The sequence below is a fragment of the Fistularia commersonii genome, chromosome 16 (genome assembly GCF_037954325.1).
Source record: "Fistularia commersonii isolate RoL2024-O1a breed Wild chromosome 16, RoL_Fcom_v1.0, whole genome shotgun sequence".
In the NCBI taxonomy this organism is placed as follows: domain Eukaryota; kingdom Metazoa; phylum Chordata; class Actinopteri; order Syngnathiformes; family Fistulariidae; genus Fistularia; species Fistularia commersonii.
In genome coordinates, this window is record NC_141299.1 from 2,305,019 (window position 1) to 2,331,754 (window position 26,736).

Genomic DNA, 26,736 nt, shown 5'->3' on the forward strand with positions numbered 1-26,736 from the left:
GGACATGGATGACATGGTGGTGAGGGTTAGGTCTTAAGTTAAAGATGGAGATCGGAGCGCATCAGGGATCTGCTCCGAGACCCTCCTCGCTCTCGGTGGTGATGGACAGGCTGACAGACGAGGTTCGTCGGGAACCCGCGTGGACTACGATGTTTGCGGATGACGTCGTGATGTGCAGTAAGAGCGGGGAGAAGGTGGAGGAACATCTAGAGAGGTGGAGGTATGATTGTATGCTCTGGAGAAGGGAGGAAACACGCTGCGCTGCAGCAAGACAGCATACGTGAGTGTGAATGAGAGGAACCCAACCCAAGTGGAACGGTGAGGCTACGGGGGCTGGAGATGGAGAAGCTGGAAGAGTTTAAGAACCGAAGGTCAACAGAGCAGAGCCATGGAGGGGTTGGAGAAGAGGTGGAAGAACGTGCGGCAGAAGGCTGGAAGGCGTGGAGGAGGAGCTGGTGGCAGCAGAAATGGAGATGCGGAGGTTCCTCTTTGGGAGTGAGGAGGATGGAGAGGATGGAGAAGGAGTTCATCAGAGGGGCAGCGCATGGTAGATGTTCTGAACTGAGATGGTTTGGCATGGTGAGGGGTAGAGCGGAGAAGATCTGGGTAGAAGGATGCTGAGGTTGGAGCTGCCAGGAAGGAGGTCTGGAGAAGACCAGAGAGGAAGTCTATGGATGGAGGGGGAGAAGACAGGAAGGTCGTTGGCGTTAGATTGGCCGCGGCCCCTCGAGGGAGCGGGCCGAAGGCGGGGAAGATCGGGTCGAGATGATAAAAGGTGTACCCGGCAGAGATGCTCCGCGCAAAACGTCTGAAAACAATCGGCCGGTGTCTGGCGGTGCTTTGAGCTCAGATCACAGAAGAATCCGATCGATGGAGCGGCCGGCTAATCCCGGGATCCGTGCGAACACGCGTGACCAGAGGTTTTGGAGCTGAAAGCTCGGCGATCCCGCCGCTTCACAGCTGGTAATCTGCTCTGCGCCGAGATGAAACGGATGTCCGCCGGCGAGCCCCGCAGTCAGGTCTGCTGCTTTTGATGCAACCTTCTCGCCTGAGTGTGAAGACGGCGAGCCCGACATCCCATTTAGGTACTGGGAGATGATGAATAAGATGGCAATTTCCTTCTTGACCCTCCGGCATTTTATATTTCGCTGTCTTCTCCGCTTCGGTCCCTCCCGCCATATCTGGGAAATCAATTCTGACATTCTGACGCTCTGCCGCGGAAAAGGCGGCGGTCCGGATTTAGCCTGCGGGACGATGATCCGGACGGCCGTCGGACGCCGTTAGGAATGAGACCATGAGACGACGGCCCTGCACGCCCAGGGTGGACAAAAGGATGGAAAGACCGAAGGACTGAAGGCTCGCGGCCGATTCACAGCATTCGAAAGCCGAGCTTCGCGTGCGAGGTTCCCGCGGCCGGAGCGCCACCTCTCTTCAGCCGCTTCCAGCCGGTCCACGCGTGCGGCCGCCAGCTGGAACTCCACCAGAAACCTCCGCGGGGTCGCATTGCATACATCGCATTTTCCTCGAACGTTTTTTTTTTGTTTCCGTTTCCCGATCCGTAATTGGCTTCAATCGGAGGGCATTTGTGCTGATTGTAAAACATCGGCCATTACGAGCTCCCGCAGAATTAAGTGTCAAAGCAGGCCGGGGCGTTGCCAGCTCTCTGGAAGGAGCGGCTCTCACCGCTGCGCTGAAAATACCCCAAAATGACCAAACCTTTTTTTTTTTCCGGCTGCAGTCCAAAGCAACGTTTGTGTCATTAAATAGTCATGAGTCACCGGGAGGAAGATAATCACAGAGACAGCGGCAAGACTCCGATGGCGATCGATCGTCCGATTCTGAGAGCGAACGTCCGGACGGGAAGTAAACATCCCGAATGACAATATGTACAAACTCTTCAATATGAAGACAGATTCTCATCCGTTGGTTCCGGTGGGTTTTCAAACGGCAACATTCTCGCCACCGCTCCGGAGGTCTTTGTCCACAAGAGTCGGCTCAGACGCGGAGATACGTCGCGTGATTGGCTTCACGCAAAGAAACGCGGGCCGCGGCGTCTTCGAATCAGAAAGCGGGAAAAAACTGGGGTGGGGGTTTACACGGCCTCCCAATGGTTCTGCGGGCGGGCTGGGATTGGATGGGAGGCGGGTGTGTGTGTGTGTGTGCGTGTAAGTGTGTGTGTGTGTGTGTGTGTGATTGCGGGCCTTTCGGGTCTGTCAGTGGTTTAAATAGGACTATTTCTCCACCTTGCAAATAATCCCCGCCTTGCATCGGCTCCTCCGCTAACTCTGTGCTCAATCACGTCCTGGAGGCATTTAGCTTACATCGATTTGAGCGGCTAAATGGCCGCAGAGGGTCCTGACCAGTGACCGAGGAGAAGGTCTGGTGACGGCTGTGGGCTTGTATCTTAAGATGGATGCAGAGGTTGTAAACACACGTAAAGAGGTTCAGATTTCAGAGATGGTCAAACTGAAGCGGCGAAGGGTGGAGCAGACCGTTGAAATGAAGCCTCCCCGTTGTCGTTCCACGCCGCCCTCCGCCGGCCCGGTCACACCGACTCAGTGGGAGACTGGTCATCCACCTGGTGCCGCATCGACTGAACGCTGGTCAGGATTTTCTTCTGGTGTCCGGCTAAAGACACGCCGATCCTCTGAAGATCTCTGTGAAAACAAGGAAACCGGGGTGCGTCTTTGTCAGAAAAGCGCCGCGCTGATGTGGGAGGACATTTCGGCCGCAAAAAATTGCGTTCGCCCGAGTGGATTCGATCAAACATGCTCTGATTGTCGTCCCGGGTTAACGGAGAGGCGTTTAATTCCTCTTGAAGATTCGCGGCAGATTCCCCCGGATTGCAGACAATTAACGATTGTTTTTTCAGTCTTTCGGTCGTATTTGTTGACGCGGGCTCAGGTTCGCCCTGGATCTGCCAATAAGAGGGTCATACGGAACCCCTCGATCTATCGTTCACCTCTACAGACGACGCCGTCTTCCTGTTTTTGGACCGTTGGAGAAAACCGGCGGGCAGTAAGACCTGGTCAGAATTGAACCGGCGCCTCCCAGCAAGAGGCGGGGATGCGACGACGGAACAACAGCGTCAGGTCGGCGACAAGCAGCGTCCGGGCGGAGACGCTCAGATTTTTTCTTTGTCTTTTTCAAACAGCGTCGAAGTTGGTGTTCTCCGCTATGCAGACGACCTGCTGCTTTACACGCCACTGGCCGTGAGTGAACCGCTTACACCTAGGCTGCCGGTTAGCGGTCAGATCGACCGATCGAATGGTTTTCCCCCGAACTCAGCCAAGACAGGATGACGGTGAGGGCGAGGGTTACTCGTCTTCACCCGTCGGTGGAAGCGCAAAGACAAGGGAGGGAGGCTGGTGGTTTTTCGTCACCTTCTCCCTCCTTAGAAACATCTCAAAGATCAGACACGTCTCGCCATTAGTCCGTGCATCTGTGAGATGGCCGGATTATTGTGAAGTCCTTCAATCTGGGTCGTGCCCTGCAGGTTGTCCACAACGGAGCAGGACATGTTCTCATATGAGAGGCTGACGTGAAGGAGAGCTTCTCACACGTGAAAACAGCCAGTGGCGTCGCAGCATCTTATTTATTTGACTCGGCGGTGCAGTCTTTAGCACTTCCACCGCCCGACAAGAAGGTCCCGGGTTCTATTCCGACACGGAGGTCTTCCTGTGTGGAGTCTCCATGATCTAGGAGGTTCTCGCCGACCTCACAGCCCCGTGAGATCCCGGATGCAGGACGGGGGAACTAATTCATTTCAGTCTTTCTTGCGGGTGCAGCACTTTGACGGAAAGCTGTTTACAAAAGTGTCATTTTATTATTGCCATCATCAATATTAGCCTTATGATGAAAGTCTTTCCTCACCCTCATTCTTATTATACTTATCATGATTGTTATTATCGTTGTTATAATTATAAATAATAATGCTTACTAATCTATGTTTGGTGAGATGTTAGTGTGTTTAGCGTGAACCCCCCCTCGCCTCCCCCGGTGTTATCTGTCTTGTGCTGTTAATTGTTTTTGGTTGCAAATATTGCCTCGCTTTATGAGCGGCGGCGTTCTGGGGAAATCTTTATGCCTTTTCTCAAATGCTACTTGTTTTCGTTGTCGTTTCCAAAATCAATTTCCATTGGATGTTGTTTCACGTTGTTGTGGTTTATGGGATGTAAATGAGTTTTTGAGAATCTTGGCTCTGGCCCCGTGGCTTTATGACTCCTGACAGGATGAACCCTCTGACCGTCCCTTTCCCTTTGCGATGATCATGTTCTCCCTGACTTTGGCGGCTCCTCGTCCACAGATCTAATTAACGGCGGCGCGTACGTAAAAAACAACAACCAACCAAAAGGAGGCTGACGCTCACACGCTTCCCAGCAATGACAGATGGCGGTTTGAGTGAAACGGCGATTAAAAAAAAAAAACGGACTCGTTTCCAGGATTTTCCGCAGACGAGTCAGAAAAGAGGCACGAGGAGAAACGGCGGACGAGGACAACGTCTTTGAGGAGCCGTAGATACCGCCGGGAGGCCGGTAACCGTTGCTCTGCGAAAGGGAGGTACGGCTACCGAGACCCGAGGAGAGGGTCACCTACTCGGCGGTGATCTGGGTGACGAGCGGCAGGGAGGTGAAGCCCGAGCCCAGGAAGGAGTCCCTGTACTGGGTCATCTTAAGCGCCGCCAGCCAGTCTTCCACCGAGCTCACCCTGCTCAGATCTGGAGCTCCGCGATCCAACAAGGGGTGGTGAGGAGGTCTGCAAAGGAGGAAGGGAGGAGTTAGAAGAACCCCGCCCGGAAATACTCCGCCGCCCCTCCCGTGGCTCCTCACCCCGGCCCCATGCTGTTGGTTCCGGTCTTCAGGGAGGCCGGGTTGCGGATCATCTTGTCCAACATGCTGACGATATCGGGGAACTTTGGCCGCGCGTTGCGGTCCTTCTGCCAGCAGTCCAGCATCAGCTGGTGCAGAACCACAGGGCAGTCCATGGGAGCCGGCAGACGGAAGTCCTGCTCGATGGCGTTTATCACCTGGAACGAGAGAAGGAAGGGATGGAGGACGAGGCGGAGAACGGGCATCTTCTGGTTTCCCATCTGCTGCGGACGGACCGAGATGGAAATCTCTGTCGGAGCTCTTCAGAGGCAGCGCGGACGACATCTCGGTCCGTCTGAACGGAGACCCCGCGAGAAGGTGAGCGGCCCGCCGGCACCTCCTCGGAGGGATCTGTCCCTTCCACACTCGCCGGCGTGACTTCCTATGACCCTTCTCTGGAGGCCTGGTATGTTCCTCTGAGAGTGGAAATCTTCTGCCAGACTTTGAGCAGACTACAGCAGGAACAAATCTGGAGTTCAATTCTCAGAAGCCATCTGTTGTCTTTATGGCAGCTGTCCTGCCGATTGCCTGCGTCCATCCGACCTTCAGCCAATCACCTGCATCCGTCAAATGTTCAGCCAATCACCTGCATCCATCAAATGCTCAGCCAATCACCTGCATCCGTCAAATGCTCAGCCAATCACATCCCTCCATCCGACCCTCAGCAAATCACCTGCCTCCATCTGACCCTCAGCCAATCGCCTCCGTCCATCCAACCCTCAGCCAATCACCTGCCTCCATCTGACCCTCAGCCAATCGCCTCCGTCCATCGAACCCTCAGCCAATCACCTGCCTCCATCCCACCCTCAGCCAATCACCTGCCTCCATCCGAGCCTCAGCCAATCGCCTGCAACCGTCCGACCCTCAGCCGATCAGCCGGCGTCCATCCGACCTTCAGCCAATCACCTGCATCCATCAAATGCTCAGCCAATCGCCTGCCTTCATCAAATGCTCAGCCAATCGCCTGCCTCCATCCGACCCTCAGCCAATCGCCTGCCTCCATCCGACCCTCAGCCAATCGCCTGCCTCCATCCGAGCCTCATCCAATTGCCTGCAACCATCTGACGCTCAGCCAATCACCTGCCCCCATCTAACCCTCCCTTCTCACACCATCTCTCTTCCCCTCCCCCTCCATCCTCCTCTCAGGTCTTCCTCCAGACCTCCCGTCCGGCACCTCGACCTCACCAACCTCGTACCCAGATTTTCTCCATCCCTCCTCTGTCCTTCTCCAAGCTCCACATTCATTCACTATATCCGCTGCACAGAACCCTCCAGAACCCGCTCTTCTGCTCAGAATGTCCACGAAGCTGCAGAGGAGCTCGGAGGAAAGCGCCGTGTAATTTATTTTCTAGTTTTTTTCCTTCCTCATATCACGACTCTTCGCGGCAGGCGATAAGAGCGCCGCGCTGAGAAGAGGCGGGGAAACGGAAGGGAAACCGGCGTCATCTGGCGATAGGACATCAGTAAACTGCGGCGGCACGAGCTGCTCCGACAGGCTGCAGACACCGGGGCGATAAGACGGCGGTCCGACGCCGAGAAGACATTCCTTCCACGGGGCGAAAACGCTCACGTGATTTGAAGGCATCTCTCTCTACGTCGAGAAGACTCCCTTTCCCTCACATGGGGAAGAGGAGACGTTCCTTATGGAGCTGCCGCCTTGATATGATATTTCCAGATCTACCGACTTGTTCTGGGTGATTCAAATGGCTGCCGATCTTCAGGTGGAGACGGTGATTCATCACAGATCTCTGACTGAGAGACACCAAACCAGGAAGGCTCCCCAGGAGACCTCCGCTTGGGTATTCATCATCTCGCCCTGTTCCAACCTTTGCTCCAGTAACGGGGCTCCACGCTTGGATTTCTGTGAGCAGACGCACCCGCTCAGATCTTCCTCGCAACGTGAAACCGCAACCCGATAAACCCCGACGCTCACCGCGGGGATCCCCGCCTCCTCCCCGACCTCCTCCCGCAGCTCCGGGTCTCCTCCCGCCTTCCTTCTTTCGTCTCGGGCCGCCCGGCCCGTGACCCGACCTTCACCTTCACCTGCTTCCACCTCCTTCCGCCGCCTTCCACCTTCATGTCTTTCTTCGTGCGGAGGCGTCTCTCAGATCCCGAGTTATGCGCCGTCTCCCCGGCTTACCGGGGATTTGTCTGTTTGCAGACTGAACTCCAGGCGACCCCGGCGCACTCCCCGGGCCCCGCGCCGCCGACATCTTCTCAGCGGCGCCGTCAATCAGAGGAAAGCGGCGGCACGTGTTGAGGAACATCACACGTTCCTTTCATGACTAATTCCTGTGGAACGCAGCACCTGTGGAGGACCTGAGGAGGACCTGAGGAGGAACGCCTGCGCTGTGACATGTTTCTGGGTGTGGGAGCTGTAAGCGTGTGCCTTTTCATCTGAGTGTGTGTGTGTGTGTGTGTGGATCTGGTCTCAGATCTGCTCGCCTGTGTGCTGTTTACCTCAGTGTGTGTGTGTGTGTGTGTGCAGCAGACCCTGGTTGGCAGTGGAGGTATGCCGCTCCTCCATCGTGATGGGTTTCCCGTCTAATAACACCGGCATCACACACATACACACACACAAACACACACACACACACACACACAGCAGCAGGTTCTCCTGCTCCATGCCAAATATTGAGGAAAGGATGAAGGTGTGAGGAAGACGTGGAGGAGGAGGAGGGGCTACATTTTCAAAAACACAAAGAATATCTTTGAACATCATGAGATGTTTCATCCTTGGTTTGTCTCCTTCTCCCGAAGTAGCGACACACTCGTCAACGCCCTGCTGAGGCATCACCTTGTCTGCAAGGACTTCACACTGGATCACATTCACCCCTTCACACACACACACACACACACACACACACACACTGCCATGCGAGGTGCTAACAGGCCATGTGAAGCAGTTGTGGAGCTCTAGGTCTCACCAAAGGAGACTTCAGAATGCAGGCAGGAGGCGGCAACCTTTTCATCGGATCATCTGAGTCACGGCCGCCATGCTGTATTTGACTGACTGAGGGTACACACACACACACACACACACACACACACACACACACACACACACACACAGGTGACTTACATCCTGGTTACTCATGTCCCAGTAAGGTCTCTCTCCGTATGACATCACCTCCCAGGTGACGATCCCGTAGCTCCACACATCCGACGCCGACGTGAACTTCCTGTATGCGATGGCTTCGGGGGCCGTCCACCTCACCGGGATCTTCCCGCCCTGGGGGGGAGGGGAGGAGAGGACGCTCGTCAAAAACACACACGGCCCCCGGACACGCAACCTCAGAGAAAAGACCTTCAATATTGTTTGAAAATGGAATTTTCGGACCGGCGAGGTGTAACGGTCCCGTCCTCCAGGACTCCTGGAGAGAATCTGTGAGTCACCTGCTGCAGAGACGCCGTTAGCCTGGAAGATGTTTGCGCGTGAGAGGCCCGCGCTGTGAACGTTCAGCCGGAGCAGGCGTCTGCTGGCGCGCTAAGATAGATATCCTACATCTGTTCCCTCACCTCCACCCGCATCTGTTTGTCTTGTCTTTTCTAATGAAGACAAAATGCTGAGTAAATAGCGCCAATGTTCTCCGGGCTGCTGATGAGTGCGTGCAGAGTTTCAGGACGCGTTGCCACATGCTCGCCCGGCTCCGCGTCACTCCTCAATCAAATGCCTTTTACATTGTAAAATTAGATGTCACATTTCGATCCAAGGCATAAATACACACCATGGCTTTTAACGGATTGCTCGTGCGCAGAGTTAGCGGCGATGAGCGGCGTGGGCGCGCCGAGGGAAAGAGTCGGGGGCTTGCGTTGCCGGAACCCGGCCGACATTGATCTGCTATCTGACCGACGGCAGTCTGTGGAAGTTGGTTAGCGCCGTCGCTAACGGCCGGCACATCTGCGGCGACGCCTTTTCCCCTCGTGGATGTGGAACGCCCTCCAAACGCTGCACGGACGGTAGTTATTGTAGCCCTAGAGAGGGTCAGCGGCTGTGTTTTTACCCGCCGGTTACCGCTACACTCAGCACCCACTTCATCACTAACACGGGCGACGCGCAGCCGCCTCGCTGAGAGGTTTTCTCTTCTCTGCAGAGCGACGGCGTGACAAGCCATTTATGGGGTTTACAGCGGATGAGTCCGCCGTCAGAGCACAAAATATTGTCCTTTTAGCTTAAGGTTTTGATAAACACACAGTTTGCTTGCTGTCAGCACCGGTGACAAAACCAGAAGGAAACAATGCATGAAACTAGTTTTTACTGCGCAAAGCTACGTAATTGTGCTCTCTGCAGCAAACGGCAGCGTTGCGGAGTGCGACAGTAATTGTTCCAGCCACGCGCTGATGTGATGACATTTTAAAAATTCATATGCTGGGGGAGAACGGAGAAAGGAATGTGGATTTAACGTCACGCCGTGTTAAATGTGTGGGAAGGTGTTGCCATCTTGGGAGTAAGTTTGCGAGCTGGAGGCTGAGTTTTGATTTTCTGCAGAGGTTTGCTGCGGAAAGCCGCCGCCGCCGCCTGGAGAGCTGCCCTCGTAGGTCACACCATCCAGAGTCCCGGACAACGCCAAACATTTTTATAACACAACAGCCTCGGGTCTCCACTTAACGCAGCCGCTCGGCTTCCAGCACCGTGTCCGAATACCGTTTCCCAACACAGGCTCCTACTTTCTCTTCTGGCACACACTACTCCACATTCTACCGCTCGCTGTCGCCTACCTCCTGCTCTCAGGGCGTAGTTATCATCTCGCGGGCCGAAGCCACACAGGGGAGAACGTTGGAGGAGAACTCACGCTACATGGTCTCCCCCTGAGAGGCTCTGAGGCATTAGCTTTAGGAGCACATCAAAAGCCCGGTCCAGGCAACGGCACATCTGCGTCCATACCCCTGAGCCAAGGGGCGATGCTGATCACCGCTGGTCAAGAGACGGATCCAAAAGGCGCTGAAGGCTCACCTTCCCCCATTCCCACACACGTGGACACACACCGATGGCGGCAGAGCGGCTATGCTAGGTGCTAACGGGGCCAGCGGGAGAAACTCGGGGCTCAGCGTCTTCGGCGACCTTCCGCTTCAGGACGCCTGCTCTTCATGTTTTGAAATTGTCGGACAAACCCCAACATTTTCTCTTCCTGGTTCAGAGCCAGCATGACAGGGTCACATGCGCCCGACGTCTCCACCCTAACGGCGGCGGCGGAAGAAAGGCACGGCGGAAAGGCGTGGCGGCTCACCAGGGAGCTGGTGTAGGTGGGGTCCGAAGTGTCCTCCTCCAGGTATCGGGACAGGCCGAAGTCGGACACCTTACACACCAGGTTGCTGTTCACCAGGATGTTGCGAGCGGCCAGATCTCTATGAACGTAGCTCATCTCCGCCAGGTACCTGCAGGATGGAGAGCAGCGCCGCCAAAACGGCTGAGTGATCACACGCCAGCTACCTGGGCTACCGCCGAAAGGAAATGGATTTAATGTGCGCGTGGGCGTGTGTGTTTGCATGTTCTCCCTGTGAGCTAGCTACCATACAGATAGGATCTGTGTGTGTGTGTGTTAGTCAGTGCACTGTGTTCATCTGCAGCTAGTTCAGCACACATCCAATCTATCCGTGAAACTTTGTCTCATCCTCGTCATCCTCGGCCGTCAGATGAGTCTTCTCCGACTGCGGTTGCTGCTCAGCGCTGAAAGTTGGAGTCGGCGGTTTTGGAGTTTGTGTCCCAGAATGCAGATGCAGACTCTGGTCCAAAGGCTGAGGTCTGCAGGACGGCGCTGACTCAACCATCGCCCACGGAGCCCCTGGACTTTCAGGAGCTACCGTCTCTCGAGAATACGATCCCGGCCCCGGACGAAGGCCGCGTCCTCTCCAAGCACCTGTCCTGGACACGGAGTCGACGCCCTCAGACATGAAGCTCAGGATGTTTCACGTCTTTACCTCGGAAGTCAAGCTACGTCAACACAGACACTCGGGAAACCAAGGCGTCCGTCAGAAGCCCGGCTGATGCTATCTCGCACGCTTTGTCCAGACGCTTCAGTCTGAGTTTGATCCCGGAGGTGGAAAGCAGGGGCATGCTGTCCAGACGTCGTCCTGCTCTCAGGAGCACTGAGCTTCGGCCTCGGGCGTCTGAGCGTCACTGCCGAGGACCTCCAGGAGATGAGCTTCTGTCTCAGATCTAATTTCACATCCCTGAAAAAGTACCTTCTTCATCCGTGTGACTGAAATGGATTTCTGTATGAAGTAGGTGTGTGTGTGTGTGTGTGTGTGTGTGTGTGTGTACCTCATTCCTGAGGCGATGCCCCTCAGCATACCGACCAGCTGGATGACGGGGAACTGTCCATCATTTTGCTGCAGGAGGAAGAAAAGGACTTGTTTTATGATAAGAGGAAAAGAAATGTTGACTTTGTGCTCAGACATCTGAGTTGGAGGAGGATCTGCTGCCACCATCTGCTCCAGAGGTCCACCCACACCGGGGACGGCAGACGGTCCAAACTGCCCCGTCCTTCTTTACCACCATCATTCATTCATTCATTCATTCATTCATTGGTCATCTGGAGCCTCTCGGCCATCCGGCTCTCCGTAAGGACAAGAGACGATGAACGACTGGCCGGACGGCCCCGCCGCTCCGGAACCCTGCAAGCCAGAACGACGATCATCCCGGGGTCCCCGGCGATGGCGGCCGGCGGGCGGCGGCGTCCCACATATCTGAGAGGTGATGCAACGGCAGCTCCACGCCAGCAACGCCAGCCGCCAGAGGAGCCCCACGCAGCGTCTCCATGGAAACCAAACAAGTGCTTTGTGAGCCGGAAGAAAAGAGAAATAAAGGAAGACAAAGCTCGAACATTTTCCAGGATGTCTGAGGCAACATCTCCTCCCGCTTGGTCTGCTGATGGGGTGTGTGTGTGTGTGTGTGTGTGTGTGTGTGTGTGTGTGTGAGAGTCCTGCTGACTTCACCTGCTGGTGGAGTCCATGCCAAGGAGTGTGTGCACGTGTCTTTTAATTCAGTTTGTGCATCAAACCGCGCCTTTGATGCTCCTCCGACCTCACACTCCACACACACACACACACACACACACACACACACACACACACACATGCTGATCGCCTGGTTCCTGTGATGCAGGATGATCATGCTCGGACACAGCGCCAGGGAGATCGATCATTGTGTGTGTGTGTGTGTGTGTGTGTGCGCGCACGTGTGTGTGTGTGTGTGTGTGTGTTTCCTGAGTCAAAAGGGGTCACGCTGAGCGAACCGAACATCAAAGAGTTTCTCTTTCTGTTTTTAGAGGTGCCTGGAAAGGAGGACAGGATCAAAGAGATGGACAGACGGATGGGGGGGTGATGAAGGGGGAAGAGGAGGAGAGAGAGAGAGGAAGAGAGGGAGGAGGAAGAGGAAGAGGGGAAGAGGAAGGCAGAGGATGGGAGGAGAGGCAGAGCAGGAGGTCCTCTCTCTCTCTCTCTCTCTCTGTCTGCCGAGCCTCCGCCGTCCATCTGCTTCTTTGGCTATTTTAGTTTTTGCTTTATTTTTAAACCGAACTAGAACGAGGACTTTGGCTGCAGGAACGTCACCGTCGGAACACCAGAACCTTCATCGGAGGTCTTCTCCTCCTTCAGCGGAGAACCTGCTCGGGAGGAGCTCCGGTCCGAAACATCGAAGTAAAGCGCCCAGGGATTCTTTCGGGTCAACAAGGAAGAATCGCTTCTCGAAGAAACATCCACAAAGATCTCGCCAACAAGGGCACGACGAGTGTGTGTGTGTGTGTGTGTGGAACGTGCGGCCTAAGGAGCGGCCGGCGGAGACGAGACGGCTTGTGAGGTGCAGAGGGGTTGAAAGTGCGCTTTACCCTGAGGAAGGAGTCCAGAGCGCCGTTCTCCATGAACTCGGTGATGATCATGGTGGGCCTGCTCTTGGTCACCACGCCCTCCAGCCTGATGATGTTGGGCTGGTCGAACTGGCCCATGATGGACGCCTCGGACAGGAAGTCCCGCCTCTGCCTCTCGGAGTAGCCCACCTTCAGGGTCTTGATGGCCACCAGGATCTCCTTCTTCCCCGCCGGCTTCAGGCGGCCCCTGTACACCTCCCCGAATTCCCCTGGAGGAGCAGAGGACGGAGCGGGTCATATCAACCGGTGGAGAAGATGCCTCTTAATATATTTGTGCTTAAAATCGAGGCTGGCGTTTATTAATCCCGAGCAAACAGCGGGAGCCCGTCGGGCCCGCGGGCGCCAAGGAGGCTAATATTAGCTCTCTGGTTAAATCCACACAGCTCCCTTCTGAAGGAAACATCCCTGATCCCATAAACGTCAGAGGACCGAGCAGAAGGTAAACAAAGGCTGTAAATATTAATCGATGAACGGCAGCTCAAAGGAAACCTCGGATGTCCCGGCTGTCGGATGTGACGGCAAATCCCGGCTGGAGCGCACGCCGCGCCTGCTAACGGGCTGGAAAACAACAAACAGACAGAAGAAGAGAAACGGAAGCGGCGGGCGGCCTGTGTTTACCGCCGCCTTGCATCACCTCGCCTTCCCCGGGAGCGGCGGGAGCGGGAGACGCCCGTCACCGTTTTCCAACCGTGTCTTCTCCCATGAGCTGCTGCCCCTCAGAGAAGGCTGAAGGTCCCACAGTCTACCGCGATGATCGAATTACAACTATTATTATTATTACTCACTCATCCGTTATGCTTCTCAATTATCATGAGGCGGGGAGCCTATACCAGCTGTTGTTGGTCACCCTGGACCAATCACAGGGCTTCATACAGAGACGTCCGACCATCCAGCCTCTAACGCACACGTCAGGACAATGTAGGGCCCCCGCTGCACCGAATGAAATACTCTTACTAACACCAATAATCCCACTGCTACCCAAGCAGATTCACCATAAATAGATTTCACGCAGCCGAACCCCAATCCAGCCGGGAGAAGCTCCGCTGACTTGACGAAACGCCATTAAAAAATCGTACAATGCAAAAAAAGAAGGCGGTGGGCAGAGGAGCAGCGGAGGCCTCGGGATGGGCGGTCGGCTGTCACCGCTGTCGGCGAGAGAAGGGTGGATCCGATGGAGAGACGGGCCGGTCACTGCGCTGATGACCTGCCAGTCACGGGCTCTCCACAGCCCAGAATAACCCAGTTATTTTTACCGAATTACGGGAAACCTCATAATGACAATGAAGACCTTGAAGCAGTTGGTCCGAACCCCGTCGGCCGAGTAATCCCATTCAAACAGAAAAAAAATGCCTCGGTTCCTCGCGGCCTCGCCGGTTTACTCGTCCCTATTTCGCTCCCGAAAACCGAATTCCGGGGATATGGACGAAACGTCCCGGGCGCGTGCCGGCGTCCTCCTCGCAGCCGGCTCGCAGATGTCTTTTGTCAAAATAAACGTGGCCCTCGGCGACAAAGAGACATGAAAATTGAATATCGCTTCAAAATAAAAGTTCTTATCCCAGAGATGAAGATGGGAGTGTGAATAATGGATGAGTGATGGGAACTGGATGACAGGCGGTGTCGTCCTGTCTCGCCGTGATCTCCGCTCCACATCTCACCGCTCATTAGAAGATCTCTGCTGTCACAGCCGTGGACCGGCAGGAGACGGGATCCGCCGGGGGAGGAGGGGAGGAGGGAGCGGGGCCTGGATGGAGAACGTGGAGACCCTGCAGGGACCTTCTAGCTGCGGGGGCGGGGCTAACCGCCGCTCGTCCCCCGGCTCCCATTCAAACATCTCCTCCAACATCTTCGTCCCGGAGAGGACAAGATGGCGTCAGCGCAGAGGGAGAGGAGGAGAGCGAGGTGAGATATTTTTACGATCTCCTCGGGGTCCTCCCTTCTTTTATCTTCCCCCACGATCTGTTGTTCTGCCTTCCGCACCCACGCGTTTCTTTGTGGAAGCCCTAGTCGGCGCACAAACAAACCCCTCCGCCTCCAGGGGGGGGCGGCTTCACGTGAAGAATGAAAAGGTGAGTCACGTGTCGTGGATCCCTGAGGTGAAAACGGAAGGAGGACCTCGGGATCGAGCCTCTCGGAGCTCCGGGGAGCGAAGCTCAAAGCGTATTGTCTCGGCGGTGACGGCCCCCCCGCCTGGCTCATGACCTCCGGCACCTTCGTGGCCCAAAGCGCCGCCGTAATTCGGCTTTTATTGGTTTCGGGCTCAAGAAAAATATTGGAGGTAAATACGGTCCAGCCGGGCAGCGGCAGGGGGATGGACGAACGGACAAACAGACGGACGGAGGCAACAGCCATACCTGCTTTTAGAAAAATTATAAAATTTAATGTAAAAAAAAAAGAATTCTTATACTTATTCACATAATTTTATCATTTTATACATCGTCATTGTATTGGTAGTAGTATTAGTATTGGTATCAGTGGTGGTAGTAGTAGTAGTAGTAGTAGTATTGGTGGTGGTTGTTGCAGTAGTATTGGTAGCAGTCGGAATATTGGTAGTATTGGTAGCAGCAGTAGTAGTATTATATTGGTAGACGTCATCGTCATAGCAGTAATATTGGTAGCATTATTATTAATAGTAGTAGTAGTTGTAGTAATAGTAGTAGTAGTATTAGTATTGGTAGTAGTAGTAGTAGTTGTAGTACTGGCTAGTAGTATTGGTTGTTGTAGTAGTATTATTATTGTATTGGTAGTAGTAGCGAAAGTCATAGTAGTAGTAGTAGTAGTGTATTGATAGAAGCAGTAGTCACAGTAGTAGTATTGGTAGTATTATTATTAATAGTGGTAGTGGTAGTAGTGGTATTGTTGGTAGTAGAAGTAGTATTTTATTGTAGCAGTAGTCATAGTAGTTGTAGTAGGCGTATTGGTAGTAGTAGTAGTAGTGCTGTATTGGTAGAAGTAGTAGTCATAGTTGTAGTATTGGTAGCATTATCATTAATAGTGGTAATAGGAGTAGTATTGGAGGTAGTAGAAGTATTTTATTGTAGCAGTAGACATAGTAATGGTTGTAGGAGTATAGGTAGTAGTAGTAGTAGTAGTAGTACTATTAGTATTGTATTGGTGTTAGAAGTATTGGTGGTGGTAGTAGTAGTACTGGTAGTAGTAGAAGTCGTAGTCTTGTTCCTCTTATTCGTATCACCACTGTTGTTATCGATGTTTTGATGATTGGGTCGTTTGCAGCTTGAAGAAGAAAACTAACGGAAGTTCTGGTGTGATTGTCTTGTTGTTGCAGCCATTGGTCCACCAGCAGGTCCCGGCTAGCTGAGCATACATCTCTTCCAAGGAGGGTCTCCACTGAACCTCCGCCATGTCTTTGGACTGCCGGGGGAATCCGGAGAACCCAGAGGAACCCCTCGCAGATTCGGGGAGAACTTGGAACCTGGGAGTGTCTGACCCTCAGCTCCAGAATGTGATTTGCCGTTTGTCCCGAAATTCCCGCCTCTCCGAATCCTCAAAATTTCCGAATCTGCTCCGGGACTTTAATGGAATTCAACTTCCTCCGTTTGCCGAACATCACACAGCGTTTTCGGCGGCTCAGATCCACGCAGGAGCAAAGTTTTAATTTATTCCGCTGGAAGTTTTTTTTTTTTTAGCATGAATAAAACATCTCTCTCAACTTCAAAGCAACAAAAACATTAATTGGCGTGGAGCGTTTCCAGATCTTCCTCATTGACACAACATTTCGTCTCGGTCGATAAAACGAGTTGATTTTCTGTCGAGCTTCTTGTTTTGCGGTGACAGTCGGTATCATGAAAGGAGAGCGGCGTCTCCGTTCCAACTGTCTGCTGGAAGCGCTTCCAGGGAGGAAGTCATATTTTAGGGGAAGCGGCACGCTGGCGCAGCGCTCGGAGCGCCCGCCTCGCAGCCAGAAGGTCCACGCTTGGATTCCCTCGGGGGAACTTCTGCAATGACCTTCCTCGGGGTTCCCCCCGCAGTCCGAACACGTGCAGGAGCTTCACTGGAGACCCCGCGTTGTCCAGATGGGTGACGATGGGTTGAGCGGTTGTGTGTGACCATGTTAAACCCCGCCTCCTGTCCAATGACAGAGGAGATAGGCTCCGCCCACCACCGACTGCAGGATGAGCAGGGTGGATCTTCAGTGAGTGGAATGGATTGATGGATGGATGGATGGATGGATGGGTGGATGGATGGATGGACAGACGGATCAATGGATGGACAGATGGACACAGAAGGATGGACGGATGGACGGATGGATGGATGGATGGATGGACGGATGGATGAATGGATGGACAGATGGATCAATGGATGGACAGACGGATCAATGGATGGACGGATGGACACAGACGGATGGATGGATGGATGGATGGATGGATGGATGGATGGATGGATGGATGGATGGATGGATGATGGATGGATGGATGGATGGATGGATGGATGGATGGATGGATGGATGGATGGATGGATGGATGGATGGATGGATGGAGGGACAGGCGGATCGATGGATGGATGGATGGATGGACAGATTCGGGTCTGTGACATCTTTTCAGCAGTTAAGAAGGTCTACCTGATCCGATGACTTCCTCTATCTTCACACAGGAGGGGTCGATCTCCTTGGCAAACTCCCTGACGGCCTCATTGGGGTCCTCGTAGGTGAAGGGGTCGATGTAGATCTTCACCCCTGGCGAGCTGTGACCCTCAGACAGGGTGGGGAAGGTCACCGTTGGGGTGGTACCACTGAACATGTCAGGTCTCAGGGTCACCTCTGAGGGCACAACCAGGAAAACATGGACCTTGTGAGTCTTTTGGACTGAGTGAGTGTGTATGTGAGTGTGTGTGTGTGTGTGTGTGTGTGTGTGTGCCTCACCTCCCCCTGCGTTGTACTGCTGCAGCTTGTCTCCGTACACGCTCTCCTTCAGCTGCCTCCTCCTGCAGGAAAGCACAGACATGCATGAAGGTCTGGAGATGTGCAAAGACAGGGAGCTAATTGGGTGTCTTCTCCTCAGCCAAGATAAGCCTCCCTGAGCGTCACACACACAAAGTTTCCAAGAGTTCATTGGTCCTGAGTGACGCGTCCCGGCTCTTTCTGACGACGGCGCTGAAGAAGCGTGCTGTGATATCTTCACGCTCCCGCCGATCCGCGGCCTCGTGCCGCTCCCAGCGGAGGCGGCTCATCATCTGCAGCGGTTGCGGGGTCACGGAAGCCAACGCAGTTTAACGGCATTAAAATCTATGTGACACGTTCTCCGCTTCTCTGACGCTTCTGAAATTTGCATTTAATAGCTTTGTCCTTTGCTTCTTTTGAGATCTCCAAAGAACTTTCCGCAACGACTGCACACCGGCTCTTTTGGAGACAAGATTAGCTGGAACGCCAGCTGGCCCGGACAACCAACGCAACCAAGGAGGAGGAGCTTGTGATGGAGCCACGAGTCAGGATGCGACTCGGAGATGTTTCCTTGAAGAAGCCGAGGGCTCGAATCCTCCCGTAAGTCCAGGAAACACATGGGAAGCCCCGAACCCCTGTGAATTGCAGCTCGGTTCATGGTTGAGAATGTCTTTCTAGAAGTCCTTGTGCCGCTCTAACAGGGGCATTACTGCTCCTCAGAGGCCATCGGCTGGACCCTGGAGAAGATACGCCCTGGGGAGGTGATGTTCTGACCTGGAAGAGGACCATGGATGTTTGCAAACCCAAGTGAAAGTGAGGTCAATAGAAGTATCTTCAGATGAGATCTGGTACCTTCATCAAGTTGGACAAAGCGGCCTCATACTGCTGCGAAACAGACCCTCGCCCACAGAGGCATGGACTTTCTGGAGGCCTCACTCACCGTCACAGGGCCTGAGGGTGAAGGTGGGACCTGCATGAGTTGGACTTGCTTGTGCAACATGTTGAGGCCACGCTTGATTGGCTGGACATCTCGGAATATGGAAGCCGCGGAGCACTTTCATCATGCCATGGAGCTCCTTGAACCCTTGCTAGAAGAGGCCGTTGCCATGAAGGAATTCTGTTTCCATGCCAGTACTTGGTCTGCAGCAATGCTCAGGTATGTCAGGAGCCGATGATTTGCAGAAGAACATTGTCAAAGCACCGCCATGCCTCTGTTGGCTCTCTGTCTCCCAAAAAGGACAACATGGTGCCATATCTTCAACTGGAGGACCCGTCCACACAGGTCATGTGCAGGAGACACAATCCATAAGACCAGGACAAGTTGCTTTATGGTCCACCAGATGCCCTAGTCATCCCCATGCTGACCAGCACGCCACAACCAGAACCAGACTGCAACCCTCAGACCTTTGCGACGCGGAGGATCTACCAATGAGAGCCAGGTGGCTCGTGAGTTGAGCTGCGAGCTAAGATCTGCTACTGGGTAGGAGGAGGTCTAGAGGAGGACCGGAGGGGAGGTTTGTGGCTGGACGGAGGGAGGACATGGGGGTAGTTGGTGAGAGAAGAGCATTAGATGGCGGCGTGGGTCGTCCCTTTTCGTAGCCAATGAAGATTTCAAATTTCTCAGAAGCGGGTCCTTCACTGGTGCAGACCCGGGCCTGGAAGTGTGTGAGATGGAGCCTTACCTGGTGCAGATGATGGCGATGGCGATCAATGAGACGATGCACACTCCACCAACTAGAGAGCCTGCAATCAGGGAGAGCTGCTGTCCCAGCTCTGACTTATACTCATCTGCAAGGAACACACACACAAGTTTGTATTTTGAGAAATGCTTTCATAAAAGCAGAGCTGGAGGGTGAAACATATACCTGAGTGTTTCCCTGCCTATCTATCACACACCTAAAATATCATTTACATGGCTCATTTTACCTGACTGCAGGCTGGTACGCACACGCACACACACACAAACGGGAAGAAGGGCGGAATTTAATTACTTGGCAGCACAGCCTCCCCTCTTTCCCCCCCTCCTCCCGGTGTTGAACCTGTGTCCTCCCACACAGCTGGGCCGAATCCCGGCGCACACCTACCGTCAGTGAGGGTTTGGAAGAGCATCTCCTTGCTGAAGGCGCCGTAGCCGGCCACGGTGCGGGCCCTCACCTGGACCACGTAGCCCGTCCCCGGCCTCAGCCCCTCCAGGACCACGCTGGGCATCTGGCTCTGGACCACGGAGCTGTTCAGCACGGAGGACTGGGACTGGGGGAGCGGCACAGACGGGGTTGCTCCGGTGAGAAACATTTCAAAGACCGTTATCGACTTCTACCGAGAAGCACCTTCACACCGGAGAGGTTCTCCGCCTCCTCTCCGCTCCGCGGCAGACAGTTGTAGCCGCCAACCGGCTCTATTTTAAATCGCGACCATTTGCGCTCCGAGTTCCAGGTTCCTGGCTGCCGACGGAGGTTTGGAGTCCCAAGGTGGAGCGAAGCGGCGCAAAAATAGCTCACGACCCGCGGGCGTAACTCAGACGGAGGAGAAGGAAGTGGAATCCACGCCAGCTTCACCTGCGACTTCTACAAAAGCTTTTCTTGACGGCTTTTTAAACGTTGTCCGCGCCCCCTTTCTATTTCCTGATCGCTACAGCAGATCCACCTGGGGGTCACGGAGCATCTGGCCCGAGCCCGAACCCGCTTGGTATCGGGTTCGACGGGAAAACTGACCACCAGAAGGTGGCGTTTGAACAGGTTTCTTCTCATTTGTCTTTCCCCAAGCGTTTCCTCCGCATCCGGGTGATTGACAGGCAGCGCTCCTTTCCGGGTCGGTCAGCTCGGGTTGAGACGTACCCTGGCGGTCTGAGCGGGCAGAACCGGGAGGACCAGAAGATTCGACCATCAGCCATACCGGAAACCAAACTGCTGCTCAACTCCCACATCCGCCTCAGCATCCAGAAAGCTACAGTCAGATGGAGAGACGATCCCTCTGCTCGCTGAGCTCCTTATTACACTTCGGCTGCTTGTCTCAAGGTTTCAAGGTCGTATATTTCTCGGTGGAAGGTGTGATATTTTTCACTCAGAAGATCACATCAGTCGCGCGTTGCGTTCAAATATTAGCCGATGTAAGACGATAGCGACACGTCCGTGAGTCGGCTCGTTCCTTTCACGGGCCGCCAAAAGGGACATTGATTCCGCACCGGATCGAACATTTCAGGACCCCAATGTGGGAAGAACACGTTCTTAGAAAAGACACAGGAACGTTCCTGGGATCAGAGATGCTCCTCAGCCTGCCGTGGACCTCGGCTCCAGGAGGAGCAGCATGATGCACAGAGGTCCTCATGGACATGTTGATCCCAGACACTCTTCCTCCATGCATCTTTCCTTGTCCTCCTTACCCTTCCCATTTGCACTGTTATAGTAGTTCATTTCCAAATTTCGCTGAGATGTTTCTCCCTCCCCATGCAACCCCTGCCTGATAAACCCAAGGCCAGCACCCTCTGCCTCCACCATCTCTGCCCCTTTCATCATCTCCTCGCAGATAAGGAGAAGATGCCCATACCAGCGGTCGTACCTCCACGCTGGGAGGAGGAGCAAGGCCAGCAGATGATGAGGATGATGGAGACAGAGACGGCAAAGGAGGAGGAACTGAGCAAAGTGAAGAGGTTCGGAAGAAGAAAATTTAGGGCTGAACGCGAAGGGTTAAAGATCACTCTTTATGGTTATAGAGTCCAAACTGGTCTGGAGGTCATTCTGTGTTCAGCTCCCTGAGCTGCTGCTGCTGCTGCTGCAGACTGGTCCTCCTACCAACAGAGGAGACCGAGGAGGAGGTAGGACAGCACCGGACCAAGCAAGGAGGAGAATAAGAGTTCTATTTGGAAGTGGCCACAGCAGCAGTGTGTGTGTGAGTGTGTGTGTGTGAGTGTGTGTGTGGAGGGGTTACGGGGCAGCCCAACTGGGAAGGTCTGGTAGCCAGAGATAAGTGGGGAGGAAAAATCCTGCCTCCCCGTGCCGTATCAAATTTACTACATTAAAACCTCATTATCTACCAGACTGGGGGGAGGGGGGGGGGTCATGGAGAAGTAGCTGGAAAGAAGAAATAGAAGAAAAATAAAAAAAATTGTCCCCTCTAATAATGGGTTTCTCCTTCTCGGCGAGCAGCGGGAGCTCAAACCGCGGCTCTGGGTTCTCGGCCCTGATTGGCTCCCCGCTCGATATCCTCAAAGCGCGGCGGCGAATCGGGCGTCGGATCAGCCGCGCAGGGCTTCCGCTGCCGTCTTCGCGGCCCCACCGCTCTCCCGGGCACAAGAACCTCCTGCTCCTGAGGCCTGACCCTGAGACCTCCTGGAGATCATTAGCTGTAGCAGCGATAATGTGTCTGAGGTCGGCGAGGAGAGAGGCGAGGCCGGGTTGGTCCGAAGACGAGGAAGCATCTCCTTTAATTAAGTCGCCATCTTGGCGCCTCCGACCTCTGGCTTCGCAGCAGCTACATTCATATACGCTACTAATTTGCAACAACACGTTTACAGCGAGGCCTTATCTGCGCCGGCGGCCGTCTGCCCCTCGGATTAAATTCTTTATCAGGAAAATGAGGAAACCTTTCTAATGAATTTGCATCTCCAGAGTTCCACCGTGTCCGCCGAGCTCTTATCGACTCTCGGGATGCTTCCCGCTCGCTGTCCACAAACTACCCGCGGGCAGAAGCAAACCTCCCGCATAGGACTGGAACTAGATACACGTGCACGTACGGATCGCAACACTCCTTCCACGGGACGCCTGGGTTCCCCTGGACCGACCCGTCGCAGGGCTTCATACCCAGGCGTCTCTCATGCACGCGTCTGGACAATGAGGGGTTTCCGGTGAACCTCCTCCGTGTTAAACCCCACGCAGACACGGGGGAGAACACGGAGACCTCCTTCCACACACGAGCACGCTCACGTACGCACCACAGCTAGCAGCCTGAAACAAGCTTTGCCGTGGACGCCGCCTTCTGACGACACCCGGACCGGTCCTATGCCGTCCTGGATCCGGGCCTTCCAGGTGCTTTCCCTGGCTCAGAAAACGTAAGCTGCTGTTTGAGTGGAAACGCGGACGCTAATGTGACAAGCTAACACGAATCCATTAATCCGTAGCGGGATGTCTCTCTGTGCAGCACCTGAAAGGCGTTCCTCCACGGAAGATCATTTAGGAGTTGTGTTCTGGGTTTCTCTGGCGAGAGATAAGGCCTCTCTGCACGGCGGAGCAGACTCTAATACGAAACCCAAGCGGCGGCTAACATTTGAATTCCAGCCTTTGAAGGGCGTCTTTGAGGCGGCGCCTTTTGATGAAGGTGCGAATGCGCGGCACGACGCAGACGCGAAGCCCTTCTCGACAGCATTGTATGAAAGTCGCAGAGAGAAAGGAAATCCGGCAGGACGGCTGCTCGCCCGGCGCCGGAGACGGACTCAGGCATGCAAAGCTGCTGTCTCCCGCCCTGAGCGGCTTTAATTAAACATTACAATGCGTCACGGAGAGTGATCCGCGTCGATACGTGGCTCATCGTTTCATATTTTATGTGGTTTATTTCATTCGGGCAGAATTGATCTGTTGCGGCGATGTCCGCCCCGGACGGGCGTTCGACTTCCTGGCGCGTCCTACCCCGCTTGCCGTCTTCATCGTTTGTTTTCTTGAGATTTTTCGACATACTATCGCTTACTGACCGACGCAAATCTGCAGGACCTGTAGAGCCTGGGAGCTCCTGGCTCAGGAAGCCCATCTGAAGTCCACCTGCTGCTCGGTTCCAGTTCAACAACCTGGCGAAAAACCCCGATGCATCCTCGACAATCCGACACCTTCATCGCTCTCAGGTTCACGGGACGGAGCGCAAACTGTTCGCCGAAACCCCGATGGCACCCACAATAACTACAATCATAAAAGATGAAGCACAGCAGGTGTTCCGTCTGCCCTCCTGCTCCACAACCATCCGTGATGCTGTTGAGAACATGGTGATCTTCTGGCGAACGGCCCCCGTGGAGCGGTGGAGTTCAGGACGGAGCCTTTCATCAAAGAAAGGCATGCAGGGAGTTCGGCCTGCTTGTGAATTATGGAAGCTTCAACTCGGTGACAGGACATGCAGGAGAGCGGCGGAGGCCCGCCCTCGGCTCCTCGGCTCCCGCAACATCTAGCAGTCTTTTCCCTTCAGGTCTGTGCGCCGTGGTTATTTCTGTTGTAACTGCATCCCTCGTAGCCGCAAAGCTCTTGGTCTGGTTTACCTGCGGCGGAAACTTCTGCACTCTCTGCTGCCGGTGACTGTCGGAGGAGGAACCTTCTCAGGTTCATCTCTGGCCGCTGGAGATATCTTCCATCCAACTTTCTCCACTTTGTTGACGCAGTGGCATTGGCGGGGCTCAGTGATGAAGCCTGAAGATGTGCTCTTTGGATGCCCTCCGGTTCCGATTAAAACCTCAAAACTGAAGCAAGTTTTGAGGTGACGGTCTTGAGGCCGAGGCTCCTCCTGCCTCTGGAAACTGTCCCAAAGTCCTTCGTGGCATCAGTCCCCCCCCCCCACCCCACCTCTAGGACTTGAACTCGCCCCAGTAATCAATCATTTTCCTCCATTAACAGTCTGCCTGCGCCTCCTCGGACGGATTTTAGAAGGTTATTGATTCTTCTAAGCTCCAGAGGCGCCGCCCTCAGCTATCGGCCCATCTCCCGGCGGCCTCTGTCGCCGAGATCAGCGCCGCATCGCTTGTTGTCCTTCTGACGGCCAGATTATCGGACAAGGAGAGAGAAGGGTTGGCGTTGAAGGTCCCCGCGTTGATTTTGAGGGTGACCTACCGGGGGACGGCGGGGCAGGGAGGCCTATCTTCCTCCGTAGATCGGAGCACGGAACCCGGTGCGATCTTACGCTCTTGTGCTTTGCTGTATCGACGCCGAGCTCCACCTCATCCCTCACCAGAGCGGAGAAGAGCCCGCCGGGAGCCACCATTAACACCTGATGCGCGGCCGAACAGCCGGAAGGTTCTCCATCACTGCCAGGACCTGTCGGCCAGCGAACGGTCCTGGTGAAATATGTTCTGCAGGCCTGCCCTCAGTCCGACCCATTAGCAACCATAATGTAGCAACGATGACGCACGGACTGTAGCGCTTCGAGACATATCATCAATCATCATGTCGTGGCCGTGAGGAGCTTCACGTCATCGTTCACGTTTTTTTCAGGCAGCCGCCGAGGTCCACCGAGGGCAATCGAGGTCTTTCAGCTCGAATGGCGGAGGGTGACCTCCTGCACGGCACCAGGTAGATGCCCAAGGACACTATGAATCCAAGGCAGCAGCTACCCTACGTATTCCTGCATAGCAACACGGTGGAGTTAGCGGGTTAGCTCGGTAATCTTCTGGTTCTTGTGTCATGAGGGCAGTTACCCGCTCGGTGGATCAGGTTGCCATGGTAACTCACGCTAACTAACCTGGAGGGCCTCCTTCCTGCAGCTGCTGCTGGTTTGCACGTTTCTCTGTCCGTTTAAGCCCCGGTGATGCCCAGTAAAGCTCAACATCTGCACGGACGGCAGCCCGATCAGACGCCGCGGGCTCCCCGGAGGACTGTCGGTTCTCCTTGAGCCAAGAAGACAACTCCACACGGAGGTCACCGCCGGCGTTAGCTCCGCCCCCTTCGGGCGCGAGTGCACAGCGGGATTCAGAGAAGCCGGATTCACTTAGCGGGTTGATAACCACCTTCCTCACATCGATCCGCCTGTTTGCCTTGGTGGATTGAGAGCTTTCTCTTCACAACGCTGACCCTCGTCTTTGAGACCACGACCTCAAACATAAAAAGCAGCTCCAGCCCCAGAAACCAACAGCCACGCCCCCGGTCCACCTGGGGTATCTGTGCCCACGACACAGCACAGCCGAGCATCGCCTCCAGGCCTGCAGGACTGCAGAGAAGCAGATTCCTGCGGTTCAAAACCCTCACACATGCATAGAAGGAACTGCAGGGTCGCTCGTGAACACATGATGACAGATAAAGACACATGGATGTCCTGGATTCCAGCTATCAGGCAGTGCCAGCCTGAGCTGATGGAGCAGGGATGAAACTTCAGCTCTTCACTTAAGTAGACATGGATGTAGCCGACAATGATTCGCCCGTTGACTGTAATAGATGACACAACACCAGAAACGACACACACACAGATCAACATTGATTATCCCATTGTACCTTGTCATAGTATCGGATCTCGTAGTCCAGGATGATCCCGTTGGGCTGTTCAGGCGGCGGCCAAGACAACGAGAAGCTGCGGCTGGTGGAGCTCACTTGGTGCATTATGGGTACGACAGAAGGCGCTGTCACACACACACACACACACACACACACACATATACAGGGAGTCAGACGGTTAGCGTGCTAAAGCACCATAAATATGGAAGTATGTAGTGCGGTGGCGTCTCGCCGAGGATTATTTACGCCCAGCGGAGGAAAACAAACGGCTGCCCCGGTCGCTGATGGAGGGGAGTTTTGATGCGTTTTACGGCCGGCCTTCTGGGATTATCGTTATTTTTCCTTTTTTTACGAGACGGTTTGACAGAGGGTGAGAAAAGCAGCGGTGTGTGTTTGCATATTTAAAAGGGGCTAATCGTATACCGGCGGTGTTTGTCCGGCCCCCTCCTCGCGATGTGATCGGCGGGGCTGTTTCCGTGTCGGCGGGTCCAGCCCACGGGGGAACCACTCTCATCCAGCGCTTCCCTGTGTTTATTTTGCGCTCTAACTGTCAAGCCTCGCCATGAGAGCCTTTGGACGGAGCACCGCGGGCCCGACGCTCCCGCATGTTAATTCCACGGCGGGATGAAAAGTCTGGTTTCCGCAGACTCGCGTCCGTGCGTCCCACGGTGTTTGCACTCACCCCGTTGCATAATTCTAAACACCTCCGCCGCGGCCGAGCCAAAATAATCCTGTTTTGCCCGGACCGAGATATTTACGGGTCAACATGTGGCGGCGTTTCCAAAAGATGCATCACGCCGTCATGAGGAACCGGCCCGGGTCCACCCAGACCAGGAAAATGATGTGTTTGCCGTCGCAGAAAAGCGGCTGTTAATCCAAATTTGGGAAGCGGTGGAATTATCGGCGGTGTCTGTCTCTGTAAAGTATTGATGGCGCCG

At 54.5% G+C, this 26,736-nt stretch overlaps 1 protein-coding gene across 3 annotated transcripts in view; it reads right to left on the minus strand.

Annotated features, from left to right (window-relative positions):
- Positions 1-392: 392 nt before the first annotated feature.
- LOC147225516 (ephrin type-B receptor 1-like) overlaps positions 393-26,736 on the minus strand; it is a 67,709-nt gene continuing 41,365 nt past the window's right edge. Inside the window, exons 9-21 of one of the 3 annotated variants that reach the window (XR_015107315.1) lie at positions 25,799-25,923; positions 19,712-19,877; positions 19,310-19,415; positions 17,610-17,671; positions 17,310-17,507; positions 12,695-12,942; positions 11,131-11,198; positions 10,097-10,244; positions 7,951-8,100; positions 4,830-5,026; positions 4,597-4,755; positions 2,493-2,657; positions 553-668 (exon numbers count right to left, since the gene is read on the minus strand). Coding sequence is in view for 2 of the 3 variants with exons in the window: in XM_086162440.1 (XP_086018566.1) it covers positions 2,546-2,657; positions 4,597-4,755; positions 4,830-5,026; positions 7,951-8,100; positions 10,097-10,244; positions 11,131-11,198; positions 12,695-12,942; positions 17,310-17,507; positions 17,610-17,671; positions 19,310-19,415; positions 19,712-19,877; positions 25,799-25,923 (1,739 nt within the window). In the remaining variant the exon portion in view is untranslated. Of the gene's footprint in view, positions 2,658-4,596; positions 4,756-4,829; positions 5,027-7,950; positions 8,101-10,096; positions 10,245-11,130; positions 11,199-12,694; positions 12,943-17,309; positions 17,508-17,609; positions 17,672-19,309; positions 19,416-19,711; positions 19,878-25,798; positions 25,924-26,736 lie in introns of all 3 variants that reach the window. The other 2 variants (XM_086162441.1, XM_086162440.1) reach the window with 2 other exon arrangements.